Source organism: Seriola dumerili, unplaced genomic scaffold (genome assembly GCF_002260705.1).
Source record: "Seriola dumerili isolate Sdu_G_001 unplaced genomic scaffold, Sdu_1.0 BDQW01000800.1, whole genome shotgun sequence".
In the NCBI taxonomy this organism is placed as follows: Eukaryota; Metazoa; Chordata; class Actinopteri; order Carangiformes; family Carangidae; genus Seriola; species Seriola dumerili.
Window position 1 is genome coordinate 663,405 of NW_019175055.1, and position 25,059 is coordinate 688,463.

Here is a 25,059-nt window from a genome sequence, read left to right on the forward strand (position 1 = left end):
AATGACGGGATAAAAATAATATTTCTTGGCTTCCTTAAAAAAATTTTAAAAAAGTGACATCATCAGTGCATCTCCGTCCAAAGCCGAGAGGAATCTGCAGAACTGGTCCTGGATCAGCGTGACCCAGTGAAATGTGTCAGGACAGTGCGCTGTAGTAATGTACACCACACGTCTGGTCTGAGGATGAACCTTGACATCAGTTAAGAAATATATATATAAAAAAAAAAATAAAAAAAAAAGGAAGCAGACGAAACACTGTGTGTGTGTGTCCGCTGCGACAGGTCCAGTCAGACTCTGGAGGGTTTTCTTACATCGACGCGGTTTAAGACACGGCTGCGACGCCACAGAGCGTCCCTGCGTTTGTGGCCAGAGTTCTCCCGGGAAACTCGAGGTCCGCTCTGAGATCAGCTTCATGGTCTCGTTTACAGAGCTCCAAGTCCAAGTCCAAACATCCATCCGTAGAGTCCAAGTGAAGTGTGGTGTATGCTGGGATACGTAGTCCAACGGTCCCTCAGTTCTTCCTCTTTGAAAGAAGGTCAGCGACTGAGTCAAATCCAGGTTGGAGACGCTCGCTGGGGTTTCATTGTGCTAATCAATCTGAGCGGTTCACTCGTTCCCAGCGCAGCAGGTGTTTGTATGACGAGGTTCAGAGAGGAATCACATGACGCTTTCAGAGTCGCTAACGAGACATAAACGATGTTTCCAGCTGTGACAGATGTCTCCTCTGTGGCTTTTTACAGCTGTCAAAGTGACACATGAACTGTCACTGCTTATTAAAGCGGGGGCCGCCTCCCGCCTCTGTTCTTTCTCCTTGGTTGTCCGTGAATCCAACATGGCTGCCGGTCCGACAGCACGGTGGCAATGTGATGTCATCAAGGTGGATTTTCCAGTCCATTTGTAGTACCTGTTATTCTCTAAATTGGGGAGTGTGTGTGTGTGTGTGTGTGTGTGTGTGTGTGTGTGTGTGTGTGTGTGTGTGTGTGTGTGGGGGTGTTTAGTAGGTCCAATCCTGACATCATAGTTTTCCTTGTCGATTCTCTTCAGTTAACAGAGTTGGTTTTGTTTAGTTAAGTGTGTGATATGATGTGTGTGTGTGTGTGTGTGTGTGTGTGTGTGTGTGTGTGTGTGTGTGTGTGTGTGTCTGCTGGTAGTTTTGTGACGGTTGCTGTTTGCTGGAGTCCTTGGCATCAGAATGGTTCAGTCCAAGACAAAGGTGGTATTGCCTGGGTTGTGTGTGTGTGTGTGTGTGTGTGTGTGTGTTTATGAATGTATGAGTGCGTGCATGTGGCAGTGTGTTTGTGGGGCAGTGTGTGTTATGTTTGGCAGTGCGCCTGTGTGGCAGGTTGTGTGTGTGTGTGTGTGTACATTTGGTGATGGGAGAAGTGGTGTGTGTTTTCATGGCAGTGTTCAGTGTGTGTGAAGAAATAATAGTATTGCTTTGTGTGTGTGTGTGTGTGTGTGTGTGTGTGTGTGTGTGTGTGTGTGTGTGTGTGTGTGTGGCAGTAGAGGTGTCGTCACTCGTTGCAGACGTCCCTCTTCTCCTCGGTTGCCGCCGGAGACTCTTGTGGGCGGTGCTTGCATTGTCCCAGTGAATGGCGAGCTGCTGCTCTTGATGGTCGGGCAAAGCAGGAAGACTGGGCAGTGCAGTCACATGGTGCATCCTGGGAAAGAGAGAGAGGGTGTGGCTTAAACAAGGCGTCTCATCTACCTGAACATGCCTATTATATATGTATATTCACAGATGTTTAAAAGTTCCTTTAAGGGCGACTGCAGTTATTTATTTTAACTATTTTATTTATTATTTCAGTTATTTTTTTATTATTTTCCATCTCACTTTACATCAATGTTCTTAACATGTTGTTATGTTCATGTGAAGCTTCTCTCATGTCTGTTCTTTTTAAAGAGCTTTGTGCGACATTTCTTGTATGAAAGGTGCTTTATAAATAAAGTTGTATTATTATTAATATTATAATTATCATTATTATTATTATTATTACTGATGTTACAAGTACAAGCAGGAGAAGTAATAATCGAAACAAAGCTGAAAACTGTCAGACTAGTGCAGCGTGAACCTTTCAGTATAAATTACTAAGGCACACTCTGTGTTTTGGTGTGGTTACCTAGCAACTCGACTGTTCTCACAGTCTACCTGAGAAATAAATCCAGAACAGCTGTGATGTGATTAACACAGACAGAACCACCGGTGCTTGTAAAGTTTAAGAAAAGACTCACCTCCGTCCCAGATGCCGCCGCCGCTACCGCCGCCACCACCCCAACGCTGCTCAGTGTTTCCTTCCCTCCTCCCATGATGCTGACCATCTCCTCCCCGGCCGTCTGCCTCATGAACCTCTTGTTAACAATCCTGGTCACGTTGTCGTTGCCTGCACCCAATCCGAGCCCTCCGACCCCGGCTGACATGCACTCTGGCTTGGGCTCATCCACGCCGCTGAACCCCCCCAGGACACCCAGGCTGCCCAGGGAGTCTCTTTGCGCTCTCTCCCCGGGCAGGGTGACTCCTCCCGGGCCACGGCCGCTGCACACGTTCCTGAAGAACTCCTGGACCAGGCCTCCGTACCGCTGAGAGCCGGCGTCAGATCCACAGGCCGCCGCTCCAGAGGGTTTTCCTGCGGCGGGGGGCTGGCGTGCTGGACTGGCACCTTGGCTGGCTCCTGGTGGTGAACAAAGACAGGTGTGACAATGATTTAATGAATTGTGGTTGACAGGAATAATTGAATCCTGCAGGCACACTCGCACTGTGACACTCTAAATCTAATAAACAGGAACAGAGGCTTCGAGCATCACAGCGAGTTAGAGAAGTCTTCATGACAGAGCGAATCAGCAGCAACTAGAGCCACCTCCTCGTGGTCGTATCCCTCCGCCACTCAGACCCTGTTTATCCAGAGTCATAAAATATGAACCATTTGTGTTAAATTTTGTCATAATTTCTGTGTCACAGTGACCTTTGACCTTTGACCACCAAATTCTAAACACTTTGTCCTTGAGTCCAGGTGAACATTTTTACCAAATTTGAAGAAATTCCGATCAGATAGTAGTTTACATGAGATATTGCTTTCACAAGGCCAAAACAGCGTTTTGTGAGGTCACCATGACCTTGACTTTTGACCTTTGACCCTCAAAATTTAATCAGTTTATCTTTGAGTCCTAGTGGATGTTTGTGCCAAATTTGAGGAAGTTCCCTCAAGGTGTTACTGAGATATCATATCCACTAGAATGAGACGGACGGACAGACTGAAAATAAAATGGCCGCTGCTCTGACTGGCGCCAGTGTGGAGGAATATTTCAGCCGTCATTCATTCTATTTTTTTCTTGTTCTCCTAGTTACAAACCAAAATATGGTCCATGTAAAACCACGAGTCTGACCAGTGTCTCACCTCCGTCCCCCCTCCAGAGCGACTCTGTGCTCCCGGCGTGCTCCACCACGCTGAAGAGGCTGGAGAGGCCGTCGGTGAGGCCGCTGAGGACGGGGCTGTCCCTGGTGGTGGTGGAGCGAGCCCAGGCTGAGCCGCCGCCTCCGCCTCCGCCTCCGCCCAGGGGTCTCTGCTGGAGGCTCCACAGGCTGCGGTCCCTGGAGGAGGAGTTGCTGTCCAGTCTGGAGGTGGAGCCTGAAAGCAGAACAGCTGGATGTAAAGAAATGACAGTGTGTGAAGCAGATGAACAGATGTGTCGTAATACGATGAATTGGGTTCAAACAAACGTTAATTACCAGAGGAAACTCTGCGCTGCAGTTTCGGTGAGCCGTACTTGGGCGAACAGCACGGCCTCTCGATGCGGCTGTGAACTTTATCTAGCGACGTAGATATCTGCCGGGTTCGGGCCGACACCAGCGAGGAGGTGGTCGTGGACGAGGGACGAGGAGACCAGGCTTTGGAGTGCAGCCCCGCCCCCCTGCTGCCGGGAAGGTTGTCGGTTTGAAGCCCGATGCTGACGTACTGGGCGGCGGTCTGCGTGGACCTGGTGGACATGCCAACCGCCTGGGTGGAGGGAGGGACGTGACAGAGGAAGTTTAGTGCCACAGGATTCTGCAAAAACCTCCATCGTCACTTTTGTCTTTTGTGTAACTTTATAATTAGAAACAACATATATACGTTTTTAATTATGTACTAACGAGTTAATATGATTTATAACTGGTAAAAGGAGCTTTATAGTAACATCATGATGTGTTTCCCACATAAAATAAAGCTCCTTTTACAGTAATAAATACTAGTAACTCATTAGTAATATTAATGAGTAGTAAGCATTAACTCGAGCTTGCCAAATAGTGAGCTGCATCAATGTATGAAAACTTGTTTATAACGTGTTAACAACTGGATTAATAACCTAATTATAAACCATTTATAAATCCTTTATAAAGGTCGTCTTATTGTGAAGTGGTTACTGAATCAAATAAACTTAATTAATAATCTTTTTAAGATCCAGAAACAGGCCGATATGACAATGTTATGTTGACCATGTTCAAACAGGTAGAGACAAAGTGCTTGAGCTAAAATTAATAAATTATTATTTTAATTCATAAAACTTTCCAGAAAAACAAGAATAAAGTATGTTGTTGTGGCCATAGGCCTTCATCACATTCATGTTACACTAGATCTTTTTTTAAATAAACAGAGGAAGTGTTGCGTCTCCTCTGTTTGTCTTGAGGACGGTAAGATCCCACCTGACTTCCCGGTTCCTTGCTGGACTTCCTCTCCAGAGACGAGGAGCGAATGGCCTGACGGACACAGTTGGTCATCTCCTTCATGTCGTCACTTAAGTTGGCAGAAATCTCCCCGATCTCCAGGCCGTGGAAAGCCGAAGAGGACGTCATCCCGTCGACCACGCTGTTCGCTGAGCCACCGAGGCCGCCGGGGATCGAGCCAGCGATGCAGCCGCTCCTGCTCTCCAGCAGCTCCCTGTGCTGCTTGGACAGCGAGCTCAGCCACTGCTCGTACGAGGACGAGAAGGAGGAAGAGGGTTGTTGCTGCTGCTGAACCCCGAGGGTTTCCTCCGTAGCCACGCCCCCGTCCCAGACGCTCGATCCCAGGGACGAGCTCCCGTTCTGCGCCTGCTGTGGCTCTTTGGCGTGCTGGTTCTGTCTCCGGTGCTCTATGCGCCTCACGGCAGGAGGGCTGTAGTAGATCCGGATGCCGGTGCGGTCTGGAGCGGTGTGGCTCCTCTGGACAGACTCCAGATCCAGCTCTGATCCCACCAGGCTGCTGCAGGAGCCGCTGGGACCGTCCCAGGTTTTACAGGTGTCCCCGACCTCTGGAGTCTGTGTCATGAGACAAGAGGATCAAATTACTTCTTAACTTCTTTAACATGATGCAGAAATAAATCCAGAAGTGAAGTCAGTAAGTTGAGAGTATACTCTATAATCTAACTGCACATTTCAAACCAGTAAATCTATAAAATTAGAAGTTATTAACCTCATTGGTCAGGTAGGTCCAGTTCTTCCTGGTGAGGTCACCGAGCTCTGGGCGAATCAAAAGAGGCGGGACTGCAAACTGGATTTTCTCCTCCTGGTCGGCGGCTCCGTTGACCTCGGGCCGATCCAGCTCTGACGTGGACTTGGTCCTTTTCATAAAAACAGAAACCAGAAAAAGAAGAAGAGATGTCGAGGTCACAAACTCGCACCTGCTTTTATTTATTCGCATGTTCAGGATTAATTTCAAACTAAGTGCTGTGAGATAATGTTTTTTGATTGTTACCTTGGCGATCCAGCTCCATTGGCAACAACCGTGTCCGTGGATGACTCGCCGCTTGATGACTTCGACTGTGAGGACGAAGAAGGAACAGAGAGGGAAATCACTGAGGCTACGTTCACACTGATACGTTTTCATTTCAAAACACAGACCTCCGTCCAGACTAACACACCTGGAAACACACACATCACATGACCATTCACCTACACTGAGCATGTGTAAGTGTAAACAGGAAGTAGATTGTCTCCTCTGCAGTAAATCAGCAAAGACAGTTGTATTCACCACTGGTAGTCCAGGCCAATCAGGAGAGACCGTGGGTGTGACCTCATCATTTACAAAGGTCTGTTTCTGTCTGTTCAGACTACAACTCAACCCCAGAGTTTTCAAAATAAAACACAACCCCAGTTTTCAGAAACGTGTCCAGCAGAGTTTCTGAAAGTTTCAGTTTTAGGGGCTTGAAAACTAAAACCCCGGAGTCGTGTGGACGGGAGGAGGAACCGTGAGGATAGAGATGCGTTTTAAAATGAAAACGTAGTCGTGTGGACGGAGCCTGAATCTACTTTTTTATTTTTTTATCTATAAACATTTAAATGACCTGAATCATCGGCACAAACAGCTTCCTTCATTTCTGCACATTTACTGGAGAAATGCGATCCATTTCCTCTGGAGCTGTTTTGACAGGAGGAAGTGGAGTTTGGCATAATTTATCTGTGACACACACACACACACACACACACACACACACAGAGACAGATGGTGATGCTGAGTCAGTGTGTTTCACACTCGAGGGGTGATCTCACACTCTGAAGCCAAACCCCCCCCCCTGCAGAATGACAGAGAGTGGAAGGAGGGAAACATGTGCAGATCATGTGTTCAGTTGTGCAAATTACACTGATGGACTTTCACTGTCACCTGCAGCTCACTGACCTGCAGCAGAGGCCGTCGTGATGTGTTCACTGACACACGGTTAAATGCAGTTTCTACACGCTGCAGGAAACATTTCTCTTCCTCTGCTCTCAGTGTTTGTTGTTTATTGTTGAGTGTCTGTGTGTGATCAGGATGGAAAACAATGATGAACCAATTTGTTTAATCACATTAATGATCGAGGTAAACACTTGAAATAACCGCAATATTGATTTGAAGTCATATCGCCTGACTTGCAGCTTTGTGATCATAAATCTGTAAATTCAACGTGTATGTTTCTACCCTTTAGTTACAGACATGTGGGCGGCAGAATATTAGAGACAGATCTGAATACAGTCCAGTCCAGCACCGTTAATATACATACAAGTTAATTATCATCTCTATGACAGTGTCTCAAACCATCTCTTCCTGGGTAACGCTCCACCACAACATCTCGTTCAAACTGGATTACATAAAGAAAACTAGAGTCACTTCCTTGCGGTCGTATCCCTCCGCCGCTCAGACTAGTTCCAGGTCACATCCCTGTTTATCCAGAGTCAGAGAAAATATGAACCATTTGTGTGAAATTTTGTCATAATTGCTGTGTGAAAAAGTGTTTTCTGAGGTCACACTGACCTTTGACCTTTGACCACCAAAGTCCAGGTGAACGTTTGCACCAAATTTGAGGAAATTCCCTCAAGGTGTTACGGAGATGTATTCCGCTCACAAGGCCAAAACCGTGTTTTGTGAGTTCACCACACCCTTGACCTTTGACCCCCAAAATCTAATCAGTTCCTCCTTGAGTCCCAGTGGACATTTGTGCCAAATTGTAAGAGGTTCCTTCAAACGGTTACTGAGATATCGTGTCCTAGAGAACGACCTGAAACAACAACCTGAAAACAACCGGCGTGGAGGAGGAATAAAAAACTGACTTATAAATAAACATCAGAATAGTGACTGTAGTTTTACCTCAAGTAACCCTGAAGCCATCTGTCCTGATAGGGACGGTGTGATTAAATGTCAGGAGGAGGTTTGTGTGCGACAGACACAGTGAGAGAGACTGAGACGGAGACCCGGCCTCCTGCCCAGCTCCCAGAGCACGACACAGACACTTAATGGAAGGAGTGAGACGGGATCACACTCAGCAGACAGACAGGAGGAGGGAGGGGGAGGGAGAAGGACGAGAGGGGGGAAAAGAAAAGAGGGCGGGAAAGGGACGACAGACGCCCTCAGACTTCAGAGTAGTCAGAGGAGCTCCGACCTCGCAGCGGTGAGTGTGTGTCTGACTGACGACCGCTTTAAACACTGATGCAATGCCTCCACGTCGCCGCTGCTGCTGCTGTGTAATCAGCAGATCAGACCGACCGCGGTTTCCCGGTGAGCTCAGCCTTGACATTAAACAGCTCGACCGCAGGACGGCGACAACACCGCCTCACTCGCGTTACAGCAGCTGTGTGGTTACTGTCAACAACAGAGCCCTCAGATGGAAACACCACCTTAAACACAGCAATCGTAACCTGAATTGTTGGGTCTGAAACCTCCACAGTAAATATGGTTTATTGATTCGGTGTCTCTCCCTCAGAATCAAAGAGTCAAAGCTTTTTATTTTTTATTTTAAAGCTGCTAACACACACACTCCAGTGTAAAAAAAAAAAAAAAAAAAAAAAAAAGAAAAGAAAAGAAAAGAAAAAGAAAAAGAAAAAGAAAGAAAAAGTGACGTGATGCTTTTTTCTCAACCGGGGAAAAGGAGTCACTTTTTCCAGTTGCTGTCAGGCTGCGTTCAGAACAAAAACAGCACTGTGTTAGCTGCGTTGGTGTGTTGCTACAGGTGCTGGTGAGAAGATGAAATACAATCCAGGACGTCCAGTTTAAAGTTATAATCTGTGAATAAGATATAATAAGATATTTCACGATCTGTATTTGAACGCCGTCTTCAAAGGAGGAAAAAAAGTCTGAACTTCTGCTCAATACAAACTGTGTGGCTGCTGGTGAGTTGTGGAGATAGAACAGGAACAGGAAGTCAGAGTTGCGTTTGAACAAATTGCATTATTTTATTTAAAAACTGGATTTTGTGTAACTGCAGAAGATCCAGCTGAGCAGGAAGTGAAGTCACAATGAGACTAAAACAGACCGGAGCTGCTCATATTGTCACGGGAGGAGCTCTGGTGGCGTGATGTTTGTAGTAAACGGTGTCAGAGAGGTGAAAGGTCAGAGGTGGTGGTGGTGAGGAACAAGTATTAGAGGAGAAATTCAGATGCTGTTTGTATCTGTTCATATCCAAAATAATTATTCATGTTTGTTTACGTTTGCTGGAAACTCTTCAAATCAGGACGATGCTTTTGTATTTGTATACACCCGCTCTTTGTCTCTTCTTCAGGGCATCTCACACACACACACACACACACACACACACACACACACACACACACACACACTCATCTTACCTTCCCCTGTTGTACAGTGGCCTCTCTCAGTCTCTGCTCCCACTGCGCTCTCTCCTGGCTGAACCTCTCCAGCAGCTCCAGCTTCTCTCTGCCCCAGTTCCTCTCTCCGATCTGAAGCTGATTGGTGGACGGGCCGGTCGCAGCGGAGAGACACAAAGAAGAAGAAGAAGAAGAGGAAGAAGAAGAAGAGGAGGAGGAGGCCAGCGTCAGAGAAGGAGGAGAAAACATGGATGTAGGTGTGTGAGTAAACTCTCCTTCCAGCCTGTTACCTGTTTAGTGAGGTCCATCACAGCGGCATAGGACTCAGCCAGGAGGTGCTGGTGTTCTTCACGCTCCCTCTTCAGCGCCACCTTCAGGTCTGGAGGATCCGGTGCGTCAGTGGAGGACAGAGCTGCAGCTGCTTTACCTGCTTTGGTCTCAAGCTGGGAAAGGGAAAGGAAGAGGGATCATGGTAAAGATCAGGCTGACAGTAATCCCTGGACACCGACTCCAAATCACACATTTATTGACAGCGTTGATCACAGAATTTCAAAATATCCATAAATAAGTATGGATTGATCGGGGTAAGGATATTTAGACTTAGCCAAAATGGCAAAGTGGAAGCTACAAACTTATTGTCAGATTCATCATGTTGGTGAGAAACAAAACAGACATATAGTTAGTCTAAATCTGATCATGCGTAGTTTATTTGTAAATTAAAACAAACAAAAATAAAAACATAAATCTGTTATTTGTTTTAAAACTCTAATTTTAGTTTATTTATTTGTTTATTCATATCATGTAGTTATTTGTTTTTGGCTTAGAATTAAAAATCAAATAAAATCAGGTGAATTTAGTTTTTGTTTTCAAACAAAAATCACGATAAAAAACCAAAAACGGAGCATTTAGATTTTTTTGTTTAGTTTTTTGAATATGACATAAACGTTTTTTTCTGTTTTTGGTTTTAATAACAGATTTACAGCAGCAGCCATGTTGTTTTCAGGTTGTACGTCCGTCTCATTCTCGTGGACACGACGTCTCTGTAACGCCTTGATGGAACATTCACTTGGACTCAAGGATGAACTGATTAGACTTTGGTGGTCAAAGGTCAAATGTCAAGGTCATGGTGACCTCAGAAAATACTCTATTGCCACAACTCAAGACCAACCAAATTTCACACAAACAGTTCGTATTTCATATGACTCTGGATAAACAGGGATGTGAGCTGGAACTAGTCCGAGTGGCGGAGGGATACCACCACAAGGAGGTGATTCTGGTTTTAGTTTTTAAAATACAAATGAATTACAGATTCTCTGATGATGCCCAGACCGCTGCCGCCACTGAGTAAACACACTTAGTCACTTTCCATATTAGTTTAGAGTTGTGATTCAGCGCATGCACGCACACACACACACACACACACACACACACACACACACACACACACACGTACATACAAATAATTCCTAGTTGAACACAACTGTGACTCATTTGACCACAGAGAGATCTGTGGAGGGAAATCCCAGCGTCTCTGCATGTTTTATCCTCACAGGGGGGGGGGCTTATAAATGATGTCATGGATGATTTCAGGGGTAACACCAGGTTTTCTGAGTCCACTGAGTTCGGAGCGTTTCCTACTTTGATTCCTTCACATAGAGACAGACGTAAATAGAAATAGAAAAAGGAGAGTCAGCTGGTCAGATGAGATCATAATGATGACTTTACTGTGGCTCCTTTTTTCTTTTCCTGCTCCTCTGCTCGAGTCTTTCTGAAAACGGCACAGTTCAAGGTATTTTTTCTGTCTCTCTCTCTTTCTTATCGTCTTCTCACTTGTCTCTTTGCTGCAGAATAATATGAATATATCACTTTTTAATCTCTTTCTCCTCCTCTGTGTTTCCTCTCTGAAGATCACCCGGCAGTTCCCTCCCTCTCACCCTCTCTCTCTCTACAGCCGTCCCACCCTTTCTCACCCCTTCTCTCTCTCTCTCTCTCTCTCTCTCTGCAGCTTTCTCACCCTCTATTTCCAGCTCTCTCCCCCCCCCCCCCACCCCCCTTTTTTTTCTCTCTCCATAAATCTGGCCTGTTGTCACAAAGCCTGTAGGTGGGATCACTTGAAATTTTTATGAGCAGCTCTGCTTTCCCTTTTCCTCTGTCTGCGCCTCATAGTTCACACAGCCGACACCACCGGGCCCATCAATTTGAAAAAAAGGCACACACACATGCATATACACACACACGCACACACACACACGCACTCGCACACACGCACACGCACACACACCCCAGACCCATCAATCCTCCCTGGTCCTCTCTCTGGTCTCGCTCTGTGGCGATGGAGTCCATATAAGGCGCTAATGGAAACTGTCTGGTGGCCAATCAGAGTGCAACAAGCGCACACTCAGCCCGTCTCCCGTCTCCTATGGCAACAGAGTGTTTCTCGTTAATGATGAACGCGGCCTAACGAGCCCCACATCTTAACGAGGTTTACCACTGAGGTGTTAAGAAGGAGGATTTTACTGGCGGATGAGAGACGTCTGGTTCACGACTCGATACTCACCATTAGGAAAGTTCAATTACGTCTATTTATCCAGAATAAATATATATATATATATATATATATATATATATAAAAAAAATACATTAATTAATTAAGTTTTCCTGGAATAATCCCATCAGGAGACTTTTCATCAAGTATCTGCACAGAAGCAGCTGTTTGTGGAACGAGCTGCGAGAAACGAACAACACCAATTAAACCCACAGGGCTCTCTGAGTGGTGAGCGGGAGGTTAAGAGGAGAAGGTTAATTTCACTATCATTAGAGCCCTTGTTATTATCATTAAACCAATTTGAGAAAGTATACACATCACGATCCTGCAGAAGTGCTGACCTAAAGGAAAATAAAAAAATTAACAATATAAATAACAAATTTAAAGAACCACACATGTTGAAGCTTAAAGAATATATTAATTTATAAACAATTGTTATTAATTTTGACATTAAAGCGTAACAAACACATGGTCAGTGGTTAAAAAGACAAAAGTGTATGAACACTTTGTATGTAATCAATAATAATTGTTGATGTGACAGCAGCCCGCAGTGTAGTGTGTGTAGTGTGTGTCGTGTGTGTAGTGTGTGCTATTTAAAGCAGCGTGTTCGTCGCCCGCAGCAGATTTTCCCTTTCAGAAACAACAAAGTTGATGTTCTCTGTTCACGTTACGTGAAGCCTGTAGCTGCCACCAGCTGTTAATCTGGGTCAAACACTCCGGAGAGAGGAGACGTGTCCCAGCTTTATAAATAAAAACAGCCTAGATATTTTATATTATATAATACATACACATGATACAGATGTTCAATATAGTGATGTATATATTACAACTGAGCTTCTGGAGTCACATCTCAACCCTTAATCTCACATTTTAATGTCAGTGGTTATTTAAAGTTATAATCTTGTGGTTTAAAACTTCTCTGGTTTGAGAATTGATGGAAACATTTGTGATGATGTCAGAACACAACTCAACAACATACAGAACAAACAGGTCGAGTTGTTTTTAGACGTTTTAAAGTGGAGAAGTCACAGATTATAACTTTATAACAGCAGAGGCGGCCTCAGGTTTGCGAGGACTTGTTCAATATTGAGTTGAAACGAAACGTCTTTCCCCTCCTCGCCTCGTCACCTCCGCCCTCCCTCCCTTCACCAGCGGCGTAGATTCAACAGATGTGCTGAGCGAGCGATCAGAGCTCCCAGCTGCTCGCCCGGCGTCACGGCAGAGACAGCGGGTGTTCCTAACATGTCCTACAGTCGGGACGGATGACTGATCACACAGCAAAAAGAAAAAGGAGCCAGTGTTGTTGCCGCGTGCTTTCAGGGCTCTGGATATCATTTCTACTTCAGTGACGGTGTTTGTTTATCGGGCTGAACGGCGAGGATAATTTCCTGTCGAGTTGTTTGTCAGGTGGGACGGCGTCTGAAATCAAATTGACTTGTTTAACAAAGCAACAGCTGGAGGCGTCGCTGCACCCCGCCAGGACGCCGTGGCACCGATGTGGTCGGCTGGTTGGTGGATGTCTACACACACACACACACACACACCCACACACACCCACACACACCCACACACACACAGCACCAGGGCAAACTGACGGCATACTTTACAGTGTGAGTTGTTGGCAGAAGACAGATTGGTTCCAGCTGTGGCATCTAGGCCAGTGTAACACACACACACACACACACACACACACACACACACACACACGCATTTGTTGCACAGATGTTTGTGTGTGTTTGTGTTTCACTGAATTAGTGACACAGTCAAATATAATAAAAAAGTCATATTTGTGTGTTTGGATCTTCAGTCTCTTCTCACAGCTCGACAGGATGAACTGGTTTAAAATCGCAGCTGATGATTCGATCTTTGATGAAGCCACCGAAGGTTCGTCCCTAAATTTAATCTCATAAAAGTGAGCAGCCAAGTCATATTCAAGGAAGCGGAGCGTGTCGCTGCTCTTGTCTCCTATTGGCTGCTGAGGGGAACCGCCAAACCGATCAGAAGACGGATGATACCACGCACCACGACGCGCGGGGCAGAATCCCTCTGATCATGACGATGATTAATGACTCCATCAGTGTGTGTGTGTGTGTGTGTGTGTGTGTGTGTGTGTGTGTGTGTGTGTGTGTGTGTGTTCTTATGTTTTGGTTTATTGTGTTCGTTTTTTTCCCCTCATTTCATTTTATCATTATTTACTCTGATGTGATGTTTGGTCCTGAATGTAATCTGATTTATACATTCAGGGTTTTTAGTTGTGACAATCATAGAACTAGAATCACCTCCTCGTGGTCGTATCCCTCCGCCACTCAGACTAGTTCCATGTTACATCCCTTTTTCTCCAGAGTCAGATAAAATATGAACCATTTGTGTGAAATTTTGTCATAGTAATAATAATTGTAGTAATTTTGTCTAAAAAAAGAACAGCACCTGGGTGAAAGGAAAACATTCAGTATGTGCTAGTGCTAGTTAGCTTCAGGACGAAGGTTAGGGCTTTTATTGTTGTAATCTGCCTCTGCCTAATCTGTCAGGAAAATAATTGTTAGACTTTACTGAAGGAGGATAATGGGGACATACAACTGGTATAAAGCAACAGATAAATGAGTGATATACACTCAGGGACAAGAGGTAAAAAGCTATTTTAATTCCTCAATTTCACCAGGCCTCTCCATCTCTCTCTCCTTTATCTCTCTCTCCCTCCTTTATCTCTCTCTCTCTCTGTCTCAATTACCAGGCGGTAACACACAGGCTGTGTTCTATCTCAGAGGCCGTTAATTAGCTCGATTACCGCCTCTGCTGCTGTTACGAGACAGACAGAGACAATGAGGAGAGGAGAGGAGGAGAAAACATTAAAGGCATTACTCACCGCCTGCAGACAGACAGACAGACAGACAGAGTGAGAATTAAAGGCTCAGATGTACAAACAAACGACTTGACAGACGGAGAAGAAGGAATTGACCCCAGACGACGTCTTTGTTTTTAAAACCCACTTGTCAGAAATGAGCACTGGCCACCTCAGAGCAGCTTCTCCTTCCGTCTGTCTGTTGCCCTCCAGGTGCGCGATAATTATCCCGTTCCAAGCAATCCATTTATTCTGACTGTCAGCTCTAACTCCCGCAAACTCACTGAGGACGACATTTCACCTCCACATTCACTTTTTCCTCTTGTCCTGAACTCATTTAGTTTTAGTGCTCGGCTGATTTCTGACGCCTGCTAAATGCGACATCTGTCTGCTACATCTGTATCCTTGTAATATTGCAACTTTATTCTCGTGATATAACGATTTTATTCTTGTAATATCATGATTTTATTCTTGCAATATTGTGACTTTAGTCTCGTAATAAACTTTTTTCTCGAAATTTCAGATTCAGATAAAACTCCGTCGTACATTATCTCAATAAAACAATTTGAATGCAGCAAAAGATTTGGAGCAGGTTTTGCAGAATAACAGTTTAGTTAAAAAGAGTTAAAAACAAAGGTACAGCAGCACTTCCTCCTGCCTACCTGCGTGATGAGGCTCTGCAGCTCGGTCCTCTCCACTTCCCATGATGCCTTGGCCTTTGCAAACTGCTGGGTGAGTTCCTGGGAGCCTTGTCTCTCCTGTCGCAGCTCACCGCTCAGATCCTGCAGCGCCACCTTCAGGTCGGCCAAAGTGCTGCTCACAGCGCTCGACTGCAGGGGGACGACGGGAAGTTCACGTAAGAGTGTGTGTGTGTGTGTGTGTGTGTGTGTGTGTGTGTGTGTGTGTGTGTGTGTCACTCTCCTTACCTTGATAGTCGGGCTGAGCGGCTGTTCGTCTGCAGCAGACCTCTTGTCAGTCTGGTGGGCGGGGCTTGTCAGGTTGTCCTCCTCCAGCAGCAGGTAGAGATCCTTCAGGCTGTTCATCTAAAGAGCCAATCAGAGAGCAGGATCACCTGTCAGTCATTTACCTCTGCCGCCAACATGAAGCAGTGCCATTATCCGATATGTTCCAGTATGCAACACACACTCAGTGGAAACTTCATGGGATAGTTTCATGATGTTTAATGATTTTTATATATTTTCATGGTCAATAATTGTTTCCTGTAAAATCTGCTGAAATGCAAAGTAAATATTTTTTCTAATTAACTGTTAAAGGAATTGAAATCTTGTACTGGAGATAGTTGCGTCCTTTGTGGGACCAGATTCAACCTCAGAAAGATGAGAATGATGGCTGAACAAAAACCTGAGATTACATTATTTCATTTCTGAAAACAAATATGATTTGAGGTTTGGAAATTGTAACTTGGAGACAGAATATTGATTACAGATCTGCAAAACACATAAAGGAATATTTCTGGTCCATATCTCTGGACTGATGATGATGATGAGCCATCTCATACCTCCAAGACATCCTTCCACTCCGTGTCCTTCTTGCAGCCCAGCCTCCACTGTTTGAGGAAGCAGCGCAGCTTGAGGCTGAGCAGTAACAGGGCCTGTTTGAGGTGCTGAGACTCCTGGACCAGCAGAGTCCTCTCCTGGCTCCATAACTTCCGCTGCAGCCGAGCCTGGAGACCCAAACTCTGCAGCTGGAAGTCCCGACGGAGCAGAGCCTTCTGGTGCTCGTCCTGGATCTGAGAGCGGGGAGGAGGAAATCAGAAAAGGCCTTCAGGCTGGAAGTGTTTATTTGCTGAATGTCTGTAAGGAACATTTCTTTGTCTTAGAATCAAACCATATGTTCACAAACTAGACAAACTGAAGAAAATAACTCTGTCCTCTCTGGAATAAACCAAAAGTCACTCTCCCTCCTCCGAATAGCTCAGAATCCAGCAGCTCGGCTTCTTACTGCTTTTAACAGACGACATCACATCACTCTGATCCTCTGTTCCCTCCACTGGCTCCCTGTCTGTTTTAGAATTGATTTTAAGATTTAACTGATCACTTTTTAAGCCCTGAGCTACATCACAGCGTTATTAACCCCATGTGAGCCAGTACGCAGCCTCAGCTCCTCGGGTCAGGTCCTTCTGGCCGTTTCAAAGTCGAGGCTTAAATCTAAAAGTGACGTTTTTTCCATCAGGACTCGACTTTGGAACGACCTGCCTTGAGGACACGAGGCAGAGTCAGTAACTTCTTCTAATCTCTTCTTAAAACTCATTTTTATAGACTTGCTTTTACGTGATGTCGTCTTTTTACCGTCTCCATGACGCCCTTTTATTGCTTTTACTGTGTTTGTGTGTGAATGTTTCTATTCGACATCTGCTCCGTCTAATCGTCCTTATTTATATTGAAGCGTATTATTTGTCCTTCCTCCGTGACTCTCCCTTCTCTCTGTCCTGCTTCTGATTCGTTTGTCAAAGCACTTTGTAAGCTCTGTTTTTAAAGCTGCTATATAAATAAAGTTATTATCATTAATATTATTATTATTATTGTTATGATTATAAATAAGTCACCAGAAGCTCGTTTTTTCTCTAAAGCCAAAAAATAATGAAGGACAGACTCTCTGTTTGTTGTCAAAGAGACTTTTAGCTGCCAAACACCTGATATTTCTGTGCAAATTCTCCTCTGGCGTTTCAGTGTGTTTGAGGTGTTTACAAGTTTTGTTTATTCATTCGTGCGTCTTGACCAGCCGCTGCTGCAGACTGACCTGTGTGAGTTTGAGAGTGGTTTCTCTCTCCGTCTCCAGCTCCTCCTGAGCTCCGTCAGCAGACTCCTCTGCCTCGGACAGCCGGGCCTGGAGCCGCTCACTGGACCGGGAGGGCTGGAGGAGACAACGAGGGAGATGAGGAAACGTGTGTAGAGAGGGATGAAGAAAAAGAGAGAAGTGAGAGAGCAGTGGATAAGGAGACATGGACGAGCAGGAAGGAAAGAAAAGTGAAGAGACGAGAGACGAGTAAGAGACAGAACAGAAGCAGTAACGGGAGGAGAAACGGCGAGGGAAGAGAGAGTTAAGAGGAAATGAAAAAATCATGAACAGCTAAGTGTGCGAAGCAAATAACACGCCAGTTTTGTTCTACAACACCCTTTAAATCACACGTCAGCTCCGGGCACGCCACTGTACATCCACACACACACACTGACTGTCCCCCACGCCTCATTTGGCTGCTGAGTGAGTGCCATCCATCGACCCGCCACTGTACCATTAATGTCCTCTTTCACTCTCCACTGGGCTCCGCCTCTGCCCTCCATCACCCTCCACCACCCTCCATCACCCTCCACCCGGGCCGCTCACACCCTCCACTTGTCGGCCAGAAAAACTGCTCAGACCTCTGCTCCGAAGTGACTGCGGAAAAATGGCAGCTGCTTGTGGAAAATGAGCCACAACATCAGTAACCGTAGCAACGTGAGAGTTTAAATAACACCCCTTTAATAATGCAATATAAGAATAGCGTCATTAGTCTTTTATTCTATTTTATTATATAGAAATTCTACAATAAAATGAGGGGTTGAGAGGTTAAGGTAATTAATTAGTATTTGATCCTGATATTAAATTTTTATTTACAGTGTTTTTAAAGCAGAAATCGTTTAAGGGGGATTCTTATATTCTACTATGCTGTATTATAGGAGGCTTATTTGATTTGTTTTTCTTTTTTCTTTGCTTTAGATGAGTTAGATCAGAAGATCGATTCCCCTCTCATGTCTGTGCAATAACTGTGGAGCGAGAGGAGGGAGTTATTTAGCTTAGCTAAGCACAAAGACTGGAATCTAGCCTCTTTTCAAAGCACACAATTATTAAATTATTCCCAACAGCATCTCTAAAGCTCGATTATCAACACATGGAAATGTTAAACCGTATTTATATCTCCGCTGGTTTTGCAAACTCACGGTTATCCCAGAAGGTCAGTGCATTCAGAGAGTTACAGCAGTTCATAGTTACAGCAGGTAATTCCCCACAAAAGCACGATGTTAGATGTAGTGCTGGTGGTTGTGCTACTTGTGACCTCTGGGCAGAGGCAGGCTGGACGTTTCCCCCTTGCTTCCATATGGAGGACTATGGAGGAGCAGGGATTCACAGGAAAAGTAATAAATCATTTCCTTAACTGCATGTTTTAAAAGGCTTTTACTGTGACATCCCCGGTCCTCCATACTTCCATTCTTTATGCTACGCTAAGCTAATCCTCTCCTGCCTCTCGCTTTCATAATCGAAGCAAACAAACATATTTCCCAAAATGCCCTGGCGTCAGAAAGTTAGCCTAGCTAGCTTAGCAAAGAGACTGGAAACAGGGGGAAACAGTTTAGCCTGGCTCTGTCCTCAGTTAAAAAATATGTTTAAACCTGAATAATAACACTGTTTTTAAAAATCTACACAGATACAAATATAAAAAAAAACTATTTGTAGTGATTTATATGGAGTTGTGCTACTTTTGAACCTTGGGGAGAAGCAGGCTAGCTGTTTCCCCTTTGCTCTATTCCTTATGCTACGCTAAGATAATTTTATAATCATCAATATGAGAGTGGAATCTTTATCTAACTAAAAATGAACAAACAACTCAAAAAAAAAGCAAACAAGCCAAATATTTCCCACAATGCCCTGGAGTCAGGGTGTGGTTAGCCTAGCTTAGCAAAGAGACAGGAAGCAGGGGGAAACAGCTAGCCCAGCTCTGTCTTAAGTTGAAAAATATGTCTACCAGCACCTCTAAACCTGAATAAATAACACTTTTATCTATTTTGTTTAATCTGTGCACAGATACAAATTGTAGTGATTTATCTGGAGTGGGTTCAGCTTCCATGTGGAGTCGACGTCAGGTAGAAGTTGTGAAGTTTGGAAGAAATAGTGTTGGTCGAGCTATAAGATAAACTCACAGAGTATAAGTGGCAGTATTATGCTGAATAGTGAGGGTATGTAAACACTGGGTGTTTGTGTTGCTGTGTCATTCTCTATTCATCACAGCTACAAACACGCCCGTCTGTATCTACAATATCTAACACTCACTTGTTATCGTTCTCTTTCATTCTATTTCAGTCTCCGTCTCCCATTCAGCCTCTCAGCCTCGGATAAAGATGCAGACAGACTCTCTCACACACACACACACACACACACTCACACAGCTCCGGTTACCATGGCGACACGCCGGCAAAAAGGTCAGCCAAACAAAGGTCTCTTCTTCCTGTCAGTCCCACAGCTGACGGTGAAGTCACTGTTTGTGTTTGTTTACGGCGCTGTTGCTGAGCATGAGATCGCCACCACTGCGCCACATTGGTAACTTCAAGCTACAGTGTGTGTGCAGTTGTGTACTCGTGTGTGTGTGCGTGTGTGTGTGTGTGTGTGTGTGTGTGTGCACGTGTGTGTGGGTAAATGTGTGCATAAATGAGCCTTTAATTGACCTGTGCAGGGCAGCTCGTGTTTGTACATGACTTAGGGCTGGTATCAGTAACATAAATATTAACATTAAAAATTGCCATATATGACCTATGACCCGTCATCACATGACTAAAGCGCTGTACTTAACTAACGCTGCTGAAGAAGACTGTGAGATACAATTGAAAACTCTGGAAAAAGCCAGTGAGTGAACCTTGAGTTAAGATATTTTTTGTCAAATTAAATATCGAAACTGCATTTATATTAAAACTGCAACGACACATTCACTCACTATGACTGACAGAACATTTATTTACCAACATCATTATTATTGTTGTTATTGTTCGTCGTTTGGACGGAGATCATTTTCGTTTGAAAACGCAGTTTTAAAATTTAAGACGCAGCCGTGTGGACGTGGTGTGAGAGAAGCTGCAGAAGCAACAGACTGGACGTTTTGTTTGTTGCATTCTTAGACCGTGTCCGGTCAAACCTGTGGTGTTTGTCTGTCTGTGTGTTTGACAGAAAGAGAGGGAGGAATCTGACATCAAAACCTCGGCTTCAGACTCACGTCAGGTTCCGGCTGAAAAACGTTGTTAGCTGTCAGACCTGAGACGGACGAGAACTCAAGCTCCTCGTGTGTGTGGATGTTTCTGTGATTGTGAGCGACTTACCGATGCTTCATCCGTGTCCTTCTCCTGCTGCTCCTGCTCGCTGCTTGCCTGCTTTTCTGGCTCATTGCTGTCTGATTGGCTGTTCTCTTCAGTTTGACCTTTCACCTCTGGCTCTGTGTGGTCCCTATAATCAGGCTGCTGCATGCATGCATGGGCAAGTTAATGAAGAAAAAAAAAAAATCAAACAAACAAACAAACAAAAAGAGAGGGAGAGACGGGGGGAGGAGGAGAAGTTGTGGAACAAAAGGAAAAAGGAGGAAATGACAGAAAACAAGACAAACAAACAACAATAAGAAAAACAATACAACCATGATGGTGTCCATACATGTGACAACATTCAGAAAAATGAAAAATAAAAACATGAGGGAAATGATTGATGGATCTCACAAGACAAAGAAAAGGATGTAGAGGAAGAAGAGCTTTGTCAGAGAGGAGAAGGAGAGAGTGGAGAAAAGAAAGAAGAGGAGGATGGAGGGCAGAATGAAGGGCTGAGGGAGGACGAGAGGAAAAGAAAGATGGGAAGAAACGAACAAAGACGGAGAGATGAGGAAAACAGCAATGGGAGAGAGGGAGAGGGAGGAGGAGGAGAGATAAGACGAACGGGAAGGCAAGAGAAGGAGTAAGGTGGTTAAGATGAAATGTCAGAGCGAAGGGGAGGCGAGGAGGTAACGAGGAGCCGAGGAGGAAACGAGCGCAGGGTGAGATGAGGAAGGAGAGGAAGGAAGGAGACAGGGGAGGAGAGTAGCAACGGAGGGAAGCGGTGAGGGCGGGAGATGGTGAGGATGAGGAGGCGTGAGGAGCGGGAGAAAGGAGGTTTAAAAAGAAGGAAAGGGGGAGACGGTTATGGTGCCCGTGCAGAGGGAAGGAGGGAAGGAGGGAGGGGACGAGGAGAGAGGAAGGAAAGGGGAGGAGAGATCGGAGGGGTGTTGGGACTCAGAATTGGCCTCTAATGGAGTCTACACATTGAAGTTTACTCACTCAGCACTCTATAATTTCACCACAGCTTTCTCCAAACAGGAAAGTTAGATCAGATCAGAATAGAAAACACAGATTTTAGAAGAAACACGTTAAAAATCCAGATTCAAAAAATCCCCATTTAGTCAATTTAGTCGAGTCAATTTAGTCATGAAAGCCGTTTTTTCCTGACGGATCTTTATTAGATTTGATGGTTTAAACATATTCCTGACAAAGTGAGGTAATAATGTGCCGTCGACAGTACAGCACAAAAACAAGCCAGTCGAGTGAATTACATATCTCATACTGAATTTTCTAAGTACCATTATATACTTGAGAATACAGTAGATGTGCAGAGTCGATCATAAGTCACTGTCAATCAGCGATAACCCCAGAATTTCCCAGTGGAGCGTTTCAAACACAGAATGTGATTTATGAAGTGTGACTGGAAATCTACTCAGACAGAGTCTCACTGTCTCATGAGCCGCCATCGATCATAATCCCAGTTACACTTCTGCACGGAAACGATGAATAACTCAAGACTATTTGCTTCTGTTTTCAGACTCCGGATTTTGTGCTTTAAGGTTAAATTGGTTTTTATTATATTCTTGTGTTTTTACCAACGTTACTGCTCAGTCCTCAGTATGTGGTGTCAGGAAATACCTCACAGCAGCTAAAATAGATGGAAAACACCAATAACTAAACTTTTTAATCAAGTTTTTAAAACCAAAAATTCAAACCAGAGCAGAGTCAGACTGTGAATCGTGTTTATTATTTTCTAGTCAACAGAATCCACCTCACTCAGTCTTAACAAAGGACAAATCCAACGTCATTATAAATGAAAACAGTCGTGATAAACCACACGAGACGTAAACCCAGACTGTACGTTGAATTGTTTTAATGATCTGCCGATGAAAATACATTTAAATAAATAAATGGAGCTTAATGTTGCTCTTAATAACCTTCACTATGTCCATGCAACAGACAGGCTCCATTTGAGGCCTAAAGCAGCATCTAAATACTCAGGTCAGGAGGAAGTCAAACAGCATGCAGAGGACATGAGTGGGAGTGTGTGGAGAGGTTTACACCGGCCGCTCAAATCTGACTTCATCTGAAACGTCCAGGAGGATTTCTGTTCACAATTTTACATTTCTGTTTCTTACTAAAGTGATGTTTGTTTATTCTCAACAGTGTTAATCTATAAAAATATGATCAGGACAGAAATCTGAGGGTTTTTTCCCATGATGTTTTTTTTATGTTTTAGTCACCGCCAATGTTTATTTTTATCATAAACAGATCTGGAACGAGCCAGAGTGTTTGTGTGTGAACGTGTCTCATCTTTATCTAATCTCCTGTTTGTTGTTATTGTTGTCATCGTCAGGTCGTGGCCGCTGGTGCGTCAGATTTGAGCGCGCTGTGTAAATCCATTCTTCACCGTGAGGAGAAACTAAAGCAGCATGTTTAAGTGGGATCAGGAGTGTTAACCAAACTAATGGTTAGGCATTGGACCAAACACAAGCCTAAAGAATAGCAGAAAAGAAACTAGTGAAAACAGAAAATAAAGCCCAACAAAAGAGAAAAAGATGATAAAGGAAAGAGAAAGTGTGACGAGGAGTGAAGAGGAGGAGTGTGTCTTCTTTGTCTTTTACCTTCTCCTCTGCAGCGTTCAGTCCATTCTGCTCGTCTCCGGAGCAGATGAGGGAGGCGCAGGGTGAGGGCAGGGGAGATGCTCCTTCCACCTGAGGGTCCCTCCCACCTGCTGGGGGTTTACCCAGGCCGTCCACCCGCTCCACGAAGGCCTGCAGCTGGGTGTGCAGGGCCTGAAGCCTGCTGGTCAGAGCTCCGACCAGAGGCCGGTCGGCCAAGTCAGACAGTTCTGAAATCTGTGGGACAAAGACAGAGGAGTCACTCAGGATCAGCTGATTGACGGTTAGGAGTGATGTGCTGCTGTGGGCGGGGCCAGCAGAAAACACCTGTTTTAAACACTTTTCAAAACGCCCACCGAAACAATCCAACATCTGTTCAAATGAAGCTTCATGTAGAATATTTTCAGATCTTTATCTTCCTGGTGAAACAGAACTTTCCTTTGGTGCTACAGTTTCTCAACCGCTGAACTACTGTATTCCTACGCACAAGCGCACCTACAGAGCGCACTGTGTTACGCCGCAGCCTCAGGTTAGCTGAGTGAATCAGAAAGAGATAAACTTCACTTTGTTTTGACGGGAAGATGAAGATGTAAAATCTTCTACATGAAGCTTAAAATTTAAACAGATGTTGGATTGTTTCACTGGGCGTCTTTTAAAAGTGTCTAAAACACTCCTGGTCCTCCTGCTGCTCTAAACTCAATCTACTGCAGGAAACACACCGACTGAACATGAACACCTCACACAACCCCACGTCTAACAACCACAACTACCTTTAAGCTTCAAACTGTCCTCTTTGATAAAGTCCTGAACCAGACCTCAGTTATGCTGCCATAGGCCTAGACTGCTGGGAGAACTCCCATGATGCATTGAGCTCTCTCTCTCTCTCTCTGTATTTATATCATCGTACTTCATGTCATTGTATTTTCTCTCTCCCCTAGTTTGTGCTTCTCCTCTCTCTCTCTCTCATTATGATTATTATTGTTATTATCATTATTATCATCAGATCTTGACCTCACCTTGTAACGAGCCTTGACATCATGTTTGTTGTGATTTGGCACAATACAAATAAAATAAAACTGAATTTACAATAGTTGAAAATCGTCCAAGATTTAAATTTCTTAATTGCCTTTTAGTTCTGCCTCATTTATGGTTCACAAAGAGTCACTGTAAATAAATCTAGTTTTATAAACAGGAAGTCACATGAACTGACTCCTTCATTGGACGGATTTAGTGACCTGTCATCCTGCATCATCAGAAAGTCACAACAGTTTATTCTGCTGCACTTTATTTATCGTCTGGGAGGGTCAGAACATCATCTGCTCTTGACTTTATCTGATGCTAATAATGGGCAGATGAAACCAAAAGACTGAGACAGTCCGTTCTGCAGAGAATGAAGGAGGGAAATGAATAAAGTAGGTTGATAAATTTAGCTTTTTCATTCATATAAAAGTCATATATCTATGTAATATACAGAGATCCTCCCAGCTCTCAGTGGTTTTGTACGTGTGGACACATGAACTTGTTAACAGGCTGACTCTGGGACGCAGCAGCAGGACGTGTACCTGACTGTGAGCCTGAGGTTTCTCCAGGTCACACGGCTCCGCTGCGTCGTTGCTGCAGACCTTGTGATAGATGGATGGGGGCGAGGAGAGGCAGTTGGACTCCGGGGAGGTCAGGAGCTGTATCGCCGTGGAAACCAAGCGAGCCTGGTCCCTCATGGCCAGCAAGGCATCATGGTCCTTCTGCCCCAGGCACCCAGGAAGCGAAGTTGCCGTGTCAGCGTTGTCCTCGATCTTCTTTTTCCGTTCCTTGATCTCCGGGCCGTCGTTCTCGCCGCCCACGGGCTCTTTGCGGTGAGGAGGGCTGATGGGAAAACACACAGAGCACTTTGACGACTTCTTGTCCATGTTGCCTTTAAAAAGTTGAGATTAAAAGTAAATTTTTGACTTTAAAGTGCTCAGATTTAC

The 25,059-nt window shown here is 44.6% G+C and overlaps 1 protein-coding gene across 1 annotated transcript in view; it reads right to left on the reverse strand.

Annotated features, from left to right (window-relative positions):
- Positions 1–1,514: 1,514 nt before the first annotated feature.
- The window catches only part of LOC111237011 (protein SOGA1-like), an 88,437-nt gene continuing 64,892 nt past the window's right edge, over positions 1,515–25,059 (reverse strand). The window contains exons 8-24 of the mRNA XM_022765941.1: positions 24,655–24,955; positions 23,096–23,329; positions 20,493–20,630; positions 19,950–19,961; positions 17,170–17,256; positions 15,929–16,153; positions 15,336–15,452; positions 15,072–15,239; positions 9,316–9,468; positions 9,047–9,163; positions 5,706–5,770; positions 5,424–5,571; positions 4,676–5,269; positions 3,725–3,992; positions 3,393–3,623; positions 2,233–2,669; positions 1,515–1,661 (exon numbers count right to left, since the gene is read on the reverse strand). Of these exons, the coding sequence (XP_022621662.1) occupies positions 1,515–1,661; positions 2,233–2,669; positions 3,393–3,623; positions 3,725–3,992; positions 4,676–5,269; positions 5,424–5,571; positions 5,706–5,770; positions 9,047–9,163; positions 9,316–9,468; positions 15,072–15,239; positions 15,336–15,452; positions 15,929–16,153; positions 17,170–17,256; positions 19,950–19,961; positions 20,493–20,630; positions 23,096–23,329; positions 24,655–24,955 (3,442 nt within the window). The remainder of the gene's footprint in view (positions 1,662–2,232; positions 2,670–3,392; positions 3,624–3,724; positions 3,993–4,675; positions 5,270–5,423; positions 5,572–5,705; positions 5,771–9,046; positions 9,164–9,315; positions 9,469–15,071; positions 15,240–15,335; positions 15,453–15,928; positions 16,154–17,169; positions 17,257–19,949; positions 19,962–20,492; positions 20,631–23,095; positions 23,330–24,654; positions 24,956–25,059) is intronic.